We start from the raw sequence: 15882 nt of genomic DNA, 5'->3' as shown, positions 1-15882 counted from the left end.
AATGGGGCTTTATAGGGTCACATTCACATATGGGGTTTTATAGGGTCTCCATATAAACCCAATGGGGTTTATGGGGTCCCATAGACACACAATGGGGCTTTATAGGGTCACATTCACATATGGGGTTTTATGGGGTCCCCATATACATACAATGGGGTTTTATGGGGTTTTATGGGGTCCCCATATACACACAATGGGGTTTTATGGGGTTTTATGGGGTCCCCTATACCCACAATGGGGTTTTATGGGGTCCCTATAGACACACAATGGGGTTTATGGGGTCCCCATAGACACACAATGGGGTTTATGGGGTCACAGTCACTTATGGGGTTTTATGGGGTCCCCTATACCCACAATGGGGTTTTATGGGGTCCCCCATATACACCCAATGGGGTTTATGGGGTCCCCATAGACACACAATGGGGCTTTATAGGGTCACATTCACATATGGGGTTTTATGGGGTCCCCATATACATACAATGGGGTTTTATGGGGTCCCCATATACACACAATGGGGTTTTATGGGGTTTTATGGGGTCCCCATATACATACAATGGGGTTTTATGGGGTTTTATGGGGTCCCCTATACCCACAATGGGGTTTTATGGGGTCTCCATATACACACAGTGGGGCTTTATAGGGTCACATTCACATATGGGGTTTTATAGGGTCTCCATATAAACCCAATGGGGTTTATGGGGTCCCCATATACACACAATGGGGGTTTATAGGGTCACAGTCACTTATGGGGTTTATGGGGTCCCCCATTCACACAATGGCGTTTTATGGGGTTTATAGGGTCCCCATATACTCTCAATGGGATTAATGGGGTTTTATGGGGTCCCCCATACCCTCAATGGGGTTAATGGGGTTTTATGGGGTCCCCATATCCACCCAATGGGGTTAATGGGGTTTTATGGGGTTTATAGGGTCCCCATATACTCTCAATGGGATTAATGGGGTTTTATGGGGTCCCCATATAAACCCAATGGGGTTAATGGGGTTAATGGGGTTTTATGGGGTCCCCATATACTCTCAATGGGGTTAATGGGGTTTTATGGGGTCCCCATATCCACCCAATGGGGTTAATGGGGTTTTATAGGGTCCCCCCCATTCCCCCCCTTTTGGGGTCGCCCCCCCCCCATATTGGGGTCTCTTATGGGGTTCACAGTTGGGGGGGGGGGGGAGGCCGCCCCTATGGCTTCGCTGTGGGGTCTCTGCGCCTGTGGGGAGACGATGGACCAGTATCAACGACCCCATTACCCCATAGATCCCATTACCCACCATTACCCCCATAGGATCCCATTGCCCCCATAGGATCCCATTACCCCCATAGGATCCCATTACCCCCATAGATCCCATTACCCCCCATTGGATCCCATTGGATCCCATTGCCCCCATAGGATCCCATTACCCCCATAGATCCCATTAACCCCATAGATCCCATTGATCCCATTACCCCATAGATCCCATTACCCCCATAGATCCCATTGACCCCCATTGATCCCATTACCCCATAGATCCCATTACCCCCATAGATCCCATTACCCCATAGATCCCATTACCCCATTGATCCCATTACCCCATAGATCCCATTACCCCCATAGATCCCATTGACCCACATTGATCCCATTACCCCCCATAGGATCCCATTACCCCAATAGGATCCCATTACCCCCCATTACCCCCATAGGATCCCATTAGCCCCATAGGATCCCATTACCCCCATTGCCCCCATTACCCCCATAGGATCCCATTACCCCCATTACCCCCATTACCCCCCATAGGATCCCATTACCCCCATAGGATCCCATTACCCCCATTGCCCCCATTACCCCCATAGGATCCCATTGATCCCATATTACCCCCATTACCCCCATAGGATCCCATTGATCCCATTACCCCCATAGGATCCCATTAGCCCCATAGGATCCCATTGCCCCATTACCCCCATAGGATCCCATTATCCCCATTACCCCCATTACCCCCATAGGATCCCATATTACCCCCGTAGGATCCCATAGATCCCATAACCCCCCATTACCTTCCATTGCTCCCATTGGGTCTCATTGATTTTATCATTACCCCCATAGGATCCCATATTACCCCCATAGGATCCTATATTACCCCCATAGGATCCCATTACCCCCATAGGATCCCATTACCCCAATTGCCCCCATTACCCCCATTACCCCCATAGGATCCCATTACCCCCATTGATCCCATTACCCCCATTACCCCCATTACCCCCATAGGATCCCATTACCCCCATAGGATCCCATATTACCCCCATAGGATCCCATTACCCCCATAGGATCCCATATTACCCCCATAGGATCCTATATAACCCCCATAGGATCCCATTACCCCCATAGGATCCCATATTACCCCCATAGGATCCCATTACCCCCATAGGATCCCATATTACCCCCATAGGATCCCATTACCCCCATAGGATCCCATATTACCCCCATAGGATCCCATTACCCCCATAGGATCCCATATTACCCCCATAGGATCCCATTACCCCCATAGGATCCCATATTACCCCCATAGGATCCTGTATTACCCCCATAGGATCCCATTACCCCCATAGGATCCCATATTACCCCCATAGGATCCCATATTACCCCATAGGATCCCATTACCCCCATAGGATCCCATATTACCCCCATAGGATCCCATTACCCCCATAGGATCCCATATTACCCCCATAGGATCCCATATTACCCCCATAGGATCCCATTACCCCCATAGGATCCCATATTACCCCCATAGGATCCCATTACCCCCATAGGATCCCATATTACCCCCATAGGATCCCATATTACCCCCATAGGATCCCATTACCCCCATAGGATCCCATATTACCCCCATAGGATCCCATTACCCCCATAGGATCCCATATTACCCCCATAGGATCCCATATTACCCCCAGAGGATCCCATTACCCCCATAGGATCCCATATTACCCCCATAGGATCCCATTACCCCCATAGGATCCCATATTACCCCCATAGGATCCCATTACCCCCATAGGATCCCATATTACCCCCATAGGATCCCATATTAGCCCATAGGATCCCATTACCCCCATAGATCCCATATTACCCCCATAGGATCCCATATTACCCCCATAGATCCCATTACCCCCATAGGATCCCATATTACCCCCATAGATCCCATTGATCCCATATTACCCCCATTACCCCTATAGGATCCCATAGATCCCATTATCCCCCATTACCCCCATAGGATCCCATTACCCCCATAGGATCCCATATTACCCCCATAGGATCCCATAGATCCCATAGATCCCATATTACCCCATTACATTCCATTGCTCCCATTGGGTCTCATTGATTTTATCATTACCCCCATAGGATCCCATTACCTCCCATTATCCCCATAGGATCCCATTACCCCCATTACCCCCATAGGATCCCATTACCCCCATAGGATCCCATTACCCCCATTACCCCCATAGGATCCCATTATCCCCATAGGATCCCATTACCCCCATTACCCCCATAGGATCCCATTGCCCCCATTACCCCCATTACCCCCATAGGATCCCATAGGATCCCATTATCCCCATTACCCCCATTACCCCCATAGGATCCCATTGCCCCCATTACCCCCCATTACCCCCCATTACCCCCATAGGATCCCATTGCCCCCATTACCCCCCATTACCCCCCATTACCCCCATAGGATCCCATTGCCCCCCATTACCCCCCATTACCCCCCATTACCCCCATAGATCCCATAGATCCCATATTCCCCCATTACCTTCCATTGCTCCCATAGGGTCTCATTGATTTTCTCCCTTTTCTCTTCCCGCAGCTTTGGGCAGCGCCAAGGCCTTCTCCTGGGGGTCACACGGGGGTCACGGGGTCATCGAGGGGTCACGGGGTCACGGTGGGGTCATGGGGTCAGTGTGGGGTCATGGGGTCCATATGGGGTCACAAGGTCTCTATGGGTCCCTATGTGTCTCTATGTGTCTCTATGTGTCCCTATGGGTCTCTATGGGTCCCTATGTGTCCCTATGTGTCTCTATGGGTCTCTATGGGTCCCTATGGGTCTCTATGGATCCCTATGGGTCCCTATGTGTCTCTATGGGTCCCTATGGGTCTCTATGTGTCTCTATGGGTCCCTGTGGGTCTCTATGGGTCCCTATGGGTCTCTATGTGTCTCTATGGGTCCCTATGGGTCTCTATGGATTTCTATGAGTCCCTATGTGTCTCTATGGGTCCCTATGGGTCTCTATGTGTCTCTATGGGCCCCTATGGGTCCCTATGGGGTTTCTATAGGTCCCTATGGGTCTCTATGGGTCTCTATGGATCTCTATGGGTCCCTATGTGTTCCTATGGGTCTCTATGGGTCTCTATGTGTCTCTATGGGTCTCTATGGGTCTCTATGGGTCTCTATGGGTCCCTATGGGTCTCTATGGGTCCCTATGGGTCCCTATGTGTCTCTATGGCTCCCTGTGGGACTCTATGGGTCCCTATGGATCTCTATGTGTCTCTATGGGTCCCTATGGGTCTCTATGGGTCCCTATGGATCTCTATGTGTCTCTATGGGTCCCTGTGGGTCTCTATGGGTCCCTATGGATCTCTATGTGTCTCTATGGGTCCCTATGGGTTCTCTATGGCTCCCTATGTGTCTCTATGGGTCTCTATTGGTCCCTATGGGTCCCTATGTGTCCCTATGGGTCCCTATGGGTCCCTATGTATCTCTATGGGTCCCTATGGGTCTCTATGGGGTCCCTATGTGTCCCTATGGGTCTCTATAGGTACCTATGTGTCTCTATGTGTCCCTATGTGTCTCTATGGGTCCCAATGTGTCTCTATGGGTCCCTATGGGTCCCAATGTGTCTCTATGGGTCCCTATGGGTCTCTATGTGTCTCTATGGGTCCCTATGGGTCCCTATGGGTCTCTATGGGTCCCTATGGGTCCCTATAGGTACCTATAGGTCCCTATGAGTCTCTATGGGTCTCTATGGGTCCCTATGGGTCTCTATGGGTCCCTATGTGTCTCTATGGGTCTCTATGGGTCCCTATGGGTCCCTATGGGTCTCTATGGGTCCCTATGGGTCTCTATGGGTCCCTATGGGTCCCAATGTGTCTCTATGGGTCCCTATGGGTCTCTATGTGTCTCTATGGGTCTCTATGGGTCCCTATGGGTCCCTATGGGTCTCTATGGGTCTCTATGGGTCCCTATGTGTCTCTATGGGTCCCTATGGGTCTCTATGTGTCTCTATGGGTCCCTATGGGTCTCTATGTGTCTCTATGGGCCCCTATGGGTCCCTATGGGGTTTCTATAGGTCCCTATGGGTCTCTATGGGTCTCTATGGATCTCTATGGGTCCCTATGGGTCTCTATGGGTCTCTATGGGTCTCTATGTGTCTCTATGGGTCCCTATGGGTCTCTATGTGTCTCTATGGGTCTCTATGGGTCTCTATGGGTCCCTATGGGTCTCTATGGGTCCCTATGGGTCTCTATGTGTCTCTATGGGTCCCTATGGGTCTCTATGAGTCCCTATGGGTCCCTATGGGTCTCTATGGGTCCCTATGGGTCCCTATGGGTCTCTATGGGTCTCTATGGGTCTCTATGGGTCCCTATGTGTCTCTATGGGTCCCTATGGGTCCCTATGGGTCTCTATGGGTCTCTATGGGTCCCTATGGGTCTCTATGGGTCCCTATGGGTCTCTATGGGTCCCTATGGGTCTCTATGAGTCTCTATGGGTCCCTATGGGTCTCTATGGGTCTGTATGGGTCCCTATGGGTCTCTATGGGTCTCTATGTGTCCCTATGGGTCTCTATGTGTCCCTATGTGTCTCTATGGGTCCCTATGGGTCTCTATGGGTCCCTATGGGTCCCTATGGGTTGCTATGAATCTATATGAGTCTCTATGGGGACTCTGTGGGTCCCTATGGGTCTCTATGGGTCCCTATGGGTCTCTATGAGTCTCTATGGGTCTCTATGGGTCCCTATGTGTCTCTATGGGTCTCTATGGGTCCCTATGGGTCTCTATGTGTCTCTATGGGTCCCTATGGGTCTCTATGGGTCTCTATGGGTCCCTATGGGTCCCTATGTGTCTCTATGGGTCTCTATGGGTCCCTATGGGTCTCTATGGGGTCTCTATGGGTCCCTATGGGTCTCTATGGGTCTCTATGTGTCTCTATGGCTCCCTATGGGACTCTATGGGGTCTCAATGGATCCCTATGGGATTTCTATTGGTCCCCATGAGTCTCTATGGGGTCCCTATGTGTTCCTATGGGTCCCTATGAGTCTCTATGGGTCCCTATGTGTCTCTATGGGTCCCTATGAGTCTCTATGGGTCCCTATGTGTCTCTATGGGTCCCTATGGGTCTCTATGGGTCCCTATGGGTCCCTATGGGTTGCTATGAATCTATATGAGTCTCTATGGGGACTCTGTGGGTCCCTATCGGTCTCTATGGGTCTCTATGTGTCTCTATGGCTCCCTATGGGACTCTATGGGGTCTCAATGGATCCCTATGGGGTTTCTATTGGTCCCCATGGGTCTCTATGGGGTCCCTATGTGTTCCTATGGGTCCCTATGTGTCTCTATGGGTCCCTATGGGTCTCTATGGGTCTCTATGGGACTCTATGGGTCCCTATGGATCTCTATGGGTCCCTATGGGGTCTCTATGTGTCTCTATGGCTCCCTATGGGACTCTATGGGGTCTCAATGGATCCCTATGGGGTTTCTATTGGTCCCTATGGGTCTCTATGGGGTCCCTATGTGTTCCTATGGGTCTCTATGTGTCTCTATGTGTCTCTATGGGTCTCTATGGGTCCCTATGGGACTCTATGGGTCTCTATGGGCCCCTATGGGTCCCTATGGGTCTCTATGGGTCTCTATGGGTCTCTATGGGTCTCTATGGGTCCCTATGGGCCTCTATGTGTCTCTATGGCTCCCTATGGGACTCTATGGGGTCTCAATGGATCCCTATGGGGTTTCTATTGGTCCCCATGGGTCTCTATGGGGTCCCTATCTGTTCCTATGGGTCCCTATGGGTCTCTATGGGTCTCTATGGGTCCCTATGGGACTCTATGGGTCTCTATGGGACCCTATGGGTCCCTATGGATCTCTATGGGTCTCTACGGGTCCCCATGGGTCTCTATGGGGTCTCTATGGGTCCCTATGGGTCCCTATAGGTACCTATAGGTCCCTATGAGTCTCTATGGGTCCCTATGGGTCTCTATGTGTCTCTATGTGTCTCTATGTGTCTCTATGGGTCCCTATGGGTCTCTATGGGTCCCTATGGGTCTCTATGGGTCTCTATGGGTCTCTATGGGTCTCTATGTGCCTCTATGGGTCCCTCTGTGTCCCTATGGGTCCCTGTGGGGTCTCTATGTGTCTCTATGGGTCCCTATGGGTCTCTATGGGTCCCTATGGATCTCTATGTGTCTCTATGGGTCTCTATGGGTCCCTATGTGTCTCTATGGGTCTCTATGGGTCCCTATGGGTCTCTATGGGTCTCTATGGGTCTCTATGGATCCCTATGGGTCCCTATGGGTCTCTATGTGTCTCTATGGGTCCCTATGGGTCCCTATGGGTCTCTATGGGGTTTCTATGGGTCGCTATGGGTCTGACCTCGACCAGCGCGTGCCATTGCTCGATGGGTGTCCGTGGGTTGGCCAACATCTATGGGGTCTCTATGGGTCCCTATGTGTCTCTATGGGTCTCTATGGGTCTCTATGGGTCTCTATGGGTTTCTATGGGTCTCTATGGGTCTCTATGGGGTTTCTATGGGTCGCTATGGGTCTGACCTCGACCAGCGCGTGCCATTGCTCGATGGGTGTCCGTGGGTTGGCCAACATCTATGGGGTCTCTATGGGTCTCTATGTGTCTCTATGGGTCCCTATGGGTCTCTATGGGTCTCTATGGGGTTTCTATGGGTCCCTATGGGTCTCTATGGGGTTTCTATGGGTCGCTATGGGTCTGACCTCGACCAGCGCGTGCCATTGCTCGATGGGTGTCCGTGGGTTGGCCAACATCTATGGGGTCTCTATGGGTCTCTATGGGGTTTCTATGGGTCCCTATGTGTTTCTATGGGTCCCTATGGGTCTCTATGTGTCTCTATGGGTCTCTATGGGTCTCTATGGGGTTTCTATGGGTCGCTATGGGTCTGACCTCGACCAGCGCGTGCCATTGCTCGATGGGTGTCCGTGGGTTGGCCAACATCTATGGGGTCTCTATGGGTCCCTATGTGTCTCTATGGGTCTCTATGGGTCTCTATGGGTCCCTATGGGACTCTATGGGTCCCTATGGGTCTCTATGGGTCCCTATGGGTTTCTATGGGTCTCTATGGGTCTCTATGGGGTTTCTATGGGTCGCTATGGGTCTGACCTCGACCAGCGCGTGCCATTGCTCGATGGGTGTCCGTGGGTTGGCCAACATCTATGGGGTCTCTATGGGTCCCTATGTGTCTCTATGGGTCCCTATGTGTTCCTATGGGTCCCTATGGGTCTCTATGGGTCTCTATGGGTCTCTATGGGGTTTCTATGGGTCGCTATGGGTCTGACCTCCACCAGCGCGTGCCATTGCTCGATGGGTGTCCGTGGGTTGGCCAACATCTATGGGGTCTCTATGTGTCCCTATGGGTCTCTATGGGTCTTTATGGGTCCCTATGTGTCCCTATGTGTCTCTATGGGTCCCTATGTGTCTCTATGGGGTTTCTATGGGTCGCTATGGGTCTGACCTCGACCAGCGCGTGCCATTGCTCGATGGGTGTCCGTGGGTTGGCCAACATCTATGGGGTCTCTATGGGTCTCTATGTATCCCTATGGGTCCCTATGGGTCTCTATGTGTCCCTATGGGTCTCTATGGGTCCCTATGGATCTCTATGTGTCCCTATGGGTCTCTATGGGTCCCTATGGGTCTCTATGGGTCCCTATGGGTCTCTATGGGGTTTCTATGGGTCACAATGGGTCTGACCTCGACCAGCGCGTGCCATTGCTCGATGGGTGTCCGTGGGTTGGCCAACATCTATGGGGTCTCTATGTGTCCCTATGTGTCCCTATGTGTCTCTATGGGTCTCTATGTGTCCCTATGGGTCCCTATGGGTCTCTATGGGTCTCTATGGGTCTCTATGGGGTTTCTATGGGTCGCTATGGGTCTGACCTCGACCAGCGCGTGCCATTGCTCGATGGGTGTCCGTGGGTTGGCCAACATCTATGGGGTCTCTATGGGTCCCTATGGGACTCTATGGGTCCCTATGGGTCTCTATGTGTCCCTATGTGTTTCTATGGGTCCCTATGGGTCCCTATGGGTCTCTATGGGGTTTCTATGGGTCGCTATGGGTCTGACCTCGACCAGCGTGTGCCATTGCTCGATGGGTGTCCGTGGGTTGGCCAACATCTATGGGGTCTCTATGTGTCCCTATGTGTCTCTATGTGTCTCTATGTGTCCCTATGGGTCCCTATGGGTCTCTATGGGTCTCTATGGGTCTCTATGGGGTTTCTATGGGTCGCTATGGGTCTGACCTCGACCAGCGCGTGCCATTGCTCGATGGGTGTCCGTGGGTTGGCCAACATCTATGGGGTCTCTATGGGTCCCTATGGGACTCTATGGGTCCCTATGGGTCTCTATGTGTCCCTATGTGTTTCTATGGGTCCCTATGGGTCCCTATGGGTCTCTATGGGGTTTCTATGGGTCGCTATGGGTCTGACCTCGACCAGCGTGTGCCATTGCTCGATGGGTGTCCGTGGGTTGGCCAACATCTATGGGGTCTCTATGTGTCCCTATGTGTCTCTATGTGTCTCTATGTGTCCCTATGGGTCCCTATGGGTCTCTATGGGTCTCTATGGGTCTCTATGGGGTTTCTATGGGTCGCTATGGGTCTGACCTCGACCAGCGCGTGCCATTGCTCGATGGGTGTCCGTGGGTTGGCCAACATCTATGGGGTCTCTATGGGTCCCTATGGATCTCTATGGGTCTCTATGGGTCTCTATGTGTCTCTATGGGTCTCTATGGGTCTCTATGGGGTTTCTATGGGTCGCTATGGGTCTGACCTCGACCAGCGCGTGCCATTGCTCGATGGGTGTCCGTGGGTTGGCCAACATCTCGGCCCAATGGTCTCGTCCTGGTCCATCAGCGTCGCTCCCGACCCGGCACAGCCCGATCACCTCATTGTGCCCTATACTGAGAGCACCCCATAGCGCCCCATAGCGCCCCATAGCACCCCATAGACCATACACAGCCCCATATCCCATATACAGCCCCATATTCCATACATAGCCCCATATCCCATATACAGCCCCATCACCTCATTGTGCCCTATACTGAGAGCACCCCATAGCGCCCCATAGCGCCCCATATCCACCCCATAGACCATACACAGCCCCATATCCCATATACAGCCCCATATTCCATACATAGCCCCATATCCCATACACGGCCCCATCACCTCATTGTGCCCTATACTGAGAGCACCCCATAGCGCCCCATAGCGCCCCATAGCACCCCATAGCGCCCCATAGACCATACACAGCCATATATCCCATATACAGCCCCATATCCCGTATACAGCCCCATATCCCATATACAGCCCCATCACCTCATTGTGCCCTATACTGAGAGCACCCCACAGTGCCCCATAGCGCCCCATATCCATTCTATACCCACCCCATATCCCCCCATATCACCCCCTATACCACCATATCCCCCCATATCCCCCCATGCCCCTATATAACCCCATATCCCCCCATATCCACCTTATATCCACCCATACAGCCCCATATCTCCCCCCATACTGCCCCATATCCCCCCATATCCCTCCCCTATACCCACATATACCCCCATATCCCCCCCATGCACCCCATTTCCCACCCCATATAACCCCATACTGCCCCATACCCAACCCATATAACCCCATACTACCCCATACCCACCCCATATCCCTCCATATCACCCCCTATACCCCCATATAACCCCATACCCACCCCATATCCCCCCATATCCCCCCATACCCACCCCATATCCCCTCTACAGCCCCCATATACCCCCATATAACCCCATACCCACACCATATCCCCTCTACAGCCCTCTTATACCCCCATACCCCCTTATATCCCCCCATATAATGCCATACCCACCCCATATCCCTCCATATCCACCCCATACCCACCCCATATCCCCTCATATACCCCCCTACCCCCTTATATTCCCCCATATAATGCCATACCCACCCCATATCCCTCCATATCACCCCGTATACCCCCATATCCCCCCATACCCACCCCATATCCCTCCATATCACCCCCTATACCCCCATATCCCCCCATACCCACCCCATATCCCCCCATATCCACCCATACCCCCTTATATCCTCCCATACCCACCCCATATCCCTCCTACAGCCCCCATATCCCCCTTTATACCCCTATATAACCCCATACTGCCCCATATCCCCCCATACACACCCCATACCCCCTTATATTCCCCTATACCTACCCCATATCCCCCCTACAGCCCCCATACCCCCATATCCCACCCCATATCCCCCCATATCCAACCCATACCCCCCCATACCCTCTTATATCCACAATATGACCCCATATCTACCCCATACCCCCTTATATCCTCCTATATCCACCCATATCCCCCCATACAGCACCCATAGCCCCATATCTCCCCACATATCACCCCATACCCCCCCATATCCCCCCCTACCAGTCGTAGTCCATGACGGCGATGGTGATGCTGACGTGGTTGACATCCCCATATCCCCCCATACCCACCCCATATCCCCCCTACAACCCCCATATCCACCCCATACCCCCTTATATCCCACAATATGACTCCATATCCCCCCTACAGCCCCCATATAACCCTATACTGCCCCATATCCACCCCATATCCCCCCATATCTGCCCCCTACCAGTCGTAGTCCATGACGGCGATGGTGATGCTGATGTGGTTGACATCCCCATATCCCCCCATACCCACCTTATATCTGCCCCTACAGCCCCCATAGCCCCATATCTCCCCCCATACTGCCCCATACCCCCCCATACTGCCCCATACCCACCCCATAGCCCCATAGAACCCCATATCCCCCCTTATACCCCTATATAACCTCATACTGCCCCATACCCACTCCATATCCCCCCTACAGCCCCCATATCCCCCCATACCTACCCCTTATCCCCCCTACAGCACCCATACCCCCCTATATCCCCCCCCATACCCCCATATAACCCCATACCCCCTTACATCCCCCCATCTCCCCCCATATTCCCCCATATCCACCCCATATCCCCCCATACAGCCCCCATAGCCCCATATCTCCCCCCATATCCTCCCATACCCACCCCATATCCCCTTATATCCTCCCATACCCACTTCATATCCCCCCTACAGCCCCCATATCCACCCCATATCCCCCTATACAGCCCCCATAGCCCCATATCTCCCCCCATATCCCCCCATATCCTCCCCTACCAGTCGTAGTCCATGACGTTGATGGTGATGCTGACGTGGTTCACGCTCTCGTGGGGCACGTCGAACACCAGGGCCTCATATCCACCCCACAGCCCCATAGAACCCCATATCCCCCCATACCCACCCCATATCCCTCCTACAGCCCCCATATCCCCCCTTATACCCCTATATAACCCCATACTGCCCCCATATCCACCCCATATCCCCCCATACCCACCCCATATCCCCCCTACAGCCCCCATATCCACCCCATATCCCCCCATACAGCCCCCATAGCCCCATATCTCCCCCCATACCCCCCCATACCAACCCCATATCCCTTATATCCCCCCATACCCACCCCATATCCCCACATATCCCCCCATACCCACCCCATATCCCCTCTACAGCCCTCTTATACCCCCATACCCCCTTATATCCCCCCATGTAATGCCATACCCACCCCATATCCCTCCATATCACCCCCTATACCCCCATATAACCCCATACCCACCCCATATCCCCCCTACAGCCCCCATATCCCCCCATACCCACCCCATATCCCCCCATATCCCCCCATATCTGCCCCCTACCAGTCGTAGTCCATGACGTTGATGGTGATGCTGACGTGGTTCATGCTCTCGTGGGGCACGTCGAACACCAGGGCCTCATATCCACCCCACAGCCCCATAGAACCCCATATCCCCCCATACCCACCCCATACCCACCCCATATCCCCCCATATCCCCCCATACCCACCCCATATCCCTCCATATCACCCCCTATACCCCCATATAACCCCATACCACCCCATATCCCCTCTACAGCCCCCATATCCCCCCATACCTACCCCATATCCCCCCATACAGCCCCCATATCCACCCCATATCCCCCCATACAGCCCCCATATCCACCCCATATCCCCCCCATACAGCCCCCATAGCCCCATATCTCCCCACATATAACCCCATACTGCCCCATACCCCCCTATACTGCCCCATATCCACCCCATATCCCCCCATATCTGCCCCCTACCAGTCGTAGTCCATGACGGCGATGGTGATGCTGACGTCGTTGACATCCCCATATACCCCCATATACCCCCATATCCCACCCCATACCCCCTTATATCCCCCGATCTCCCCCCATACCCACCCCATATTCCCCCATACAGCCCCCATAGCCCCATATCTCCCCCCATACTGCCCCATATCCCCCCATATCCCCCCTACAACCCCCATGTCCACCCCATACCCCCTTATATCCCACAATATGACTCCATATCCCCCCTAGAGCCCCCATATAACCCTATACTGCCCCATATAACCCCATACTGCCCCATACCCCCCTATATCTCCCCCCATATCCCCCCACATCTCCCCCCTACCAGTCGTAGTCCATGACGGCGATGGTGATGCTGACGTGGTTGACGCTCTCGTGGGGCACGTCGAACACCAGGGCCTCGTTGTAGCTGGGGTTCAACGTGTTCTTCTTGATCGACGTCTTCCTCTTCTTCAAGCGACGGCCCTCAGCCATCAGAGACGCCTTCACGTATGGGTCTGGGACCCATAGGGACACATAGGGGTCAGTGGAACCCATAGGGAGCCATTGGAACCCATAGGGTGTCATTGGAACCCATAGGGAGCCATTGGAACCCATAGGGTGTCATTGGAACCCATAGAGTGCCATTGACCCCATAGAGCCCCATAGAGAGCCATTGACCCCATAGAGTGCCATTGACCCCATAGAGCCCCATAGAGTGCCACTGGAACCCATAGAGTGCCATTAACCCCATAGAGCCCCATAGAGAGCCATTGGACCCCATAGAGTGCCATTGACCCCATAGAGCCCCATAGAGTGCCACTGGAACCCATAGAGTGCCATTAACCCCATAGAGCCCCATAGAGAGCCATTGGACCCCATAGAGTGCCATTGACCCCATAGAGCCCCATAGAGTGCCATTGGACCCCATAGAGTGCCATTGACCCCATAGAGCCCCATAGAGAGCCATTGGAACCCATAGAGTGCCATTGACCCCATAGAGCCCCATAGAGTGCCATTGGACCCCATAGAGTGCCATTGACCCCATAGAGCCCCATAGAGAGCCATTGACCCCATAGAGCCCCATAGAGAGCCATTGGAACCCATAGAGTGCCATTGACCCCATAGAGCCCCATAGAGTGCCATTAACCCCATACCCCCATTCACCCCATTACCCCCAATACCCCCATTACCCCCATTACCCCCATTGACCCCAATACCCCCATTACCCCCATTACCCCCAATACCCCCATTACCCCCATTACCCCCATAGCCCCCATAGCCCCCATTACCCCCAATACCCCATAGCCCCCATTGACCCCAATACCCCCATTACCCCCATAGCCCCCATTATCCCCATTGACCCCGTTACCCCCATAGCCCCCATTGACCCCATTACCCCCAATACCCCCATTACCCCCATTGCCCCCATATCCCCCATTGACGCCAATACCCCCATAGCCTCCAATACCCCCATTACCCCCAATACCCCCATAACCCCCATAGCCCCCATTCACCCCATAGCCCCCATTCACCCCATAGCCCCCATTGACCCCATTACCCCCATTACCCCCAATACCCCCAATACCCCCAATACCCCCATTGACCCCAATACCCCCATAGCCCCCATAGCCCCCATTGACCCCATAGCCCCCATTGATCCCATTACCCCCATAGCCCCCATTATCCCCATTGACCCCATACCCCCCATTGACCCCAATACCCCCATAGCCCCCATTGACCCCATACCCCCCATTGACCCCAATACCCCCATAGCCCCCATTAACCCCATATCCCCCATTACCCCCCATTACCCCCCATACCGCAGTACCCGGTGAGGTCCATTGCCCGCAGGTTGGCGGCCCTAATAACGGTGACTGTGATCCCCATAGCCCCCATTGACCCCATGGACCCCATTCACCCCATAGCCCCCATTGACCCCATAGCCCCCATAGCCCCCATTACCCCTAATACCCCCATTACCCCCATAGACCCCAATACCCCCATTACCCCCATTGACCCCCATTATCCCCATAGCCCACATTACCCCCATAGCCCCCATTCACCCCATAGCCCCCATTATCCCCATTGACCCCATTGACCCCATTACCCCCATTGACCCCATAGCCCCCATTGACCCCATAGCCCCCATTACCCCCATTAACCCCGTTACCCCCATTACCCCCAATACCCCCATTGACCCCTATACCCCCATAGCCCCCATAGCCCCCATTATCCCTATTCACCCCATAGCCCCCATTACCCCCATAGCCCCCATTGACCCCATTATCCCCATTGACCCCATTGACCCCATTACCCCCAATACCCCCATTACCCCCATTGCCCCCATAGCCCCCATTGACGCCAATACCCCCATAGCCTCCAATAC

General features: G+C 53.5%; 1 protein-coding gene across 1 annotated transcript in view; it reads right to left on the bottom strand.

The window, feature by feature from the left end:
- Positions 1 to 539: 539 nt before the first annotated feature.
- Positions 540 to 15882, bottom strand: part of SYT3 (synaptotagmin 3) — a 38565-nt gene continuing 23222 nt past the window's right edge. The window contains 4 exon segments of the mRNA XM_085551454.1: positions 540 to 1223; positions 3793 to 3871; positions 10043 to 10172; positions 13840 to 14011. Coding sequence (XP_085407580.1) covers positions 3815 to 3871; positions 10043 to 10172; positions 13840 to 14011 — 359 coding nt within the window. The 3' untranslated portion in view covers positions 540 to 1223; positions 3793 to 3814.

Source organism: Coturnix japonica, chromosome 6, assembly GCF_054131305.1.
Source record: "Coturnix japonica strain WE chromosome 6, WE-NBRP24, whole genome shotgun sequence".
Lineage (NCBI taxonomy): Eukaryota > Metazoa > Chordata > Aves > Galliformes > Phasianidae > Coturnix > Coturnix japonica.
The sequence above is the reverse complement of the archived record's forward strand: the minus strand, read 5'-3'. Positions and strand labels throughout refer to the sequence as shown.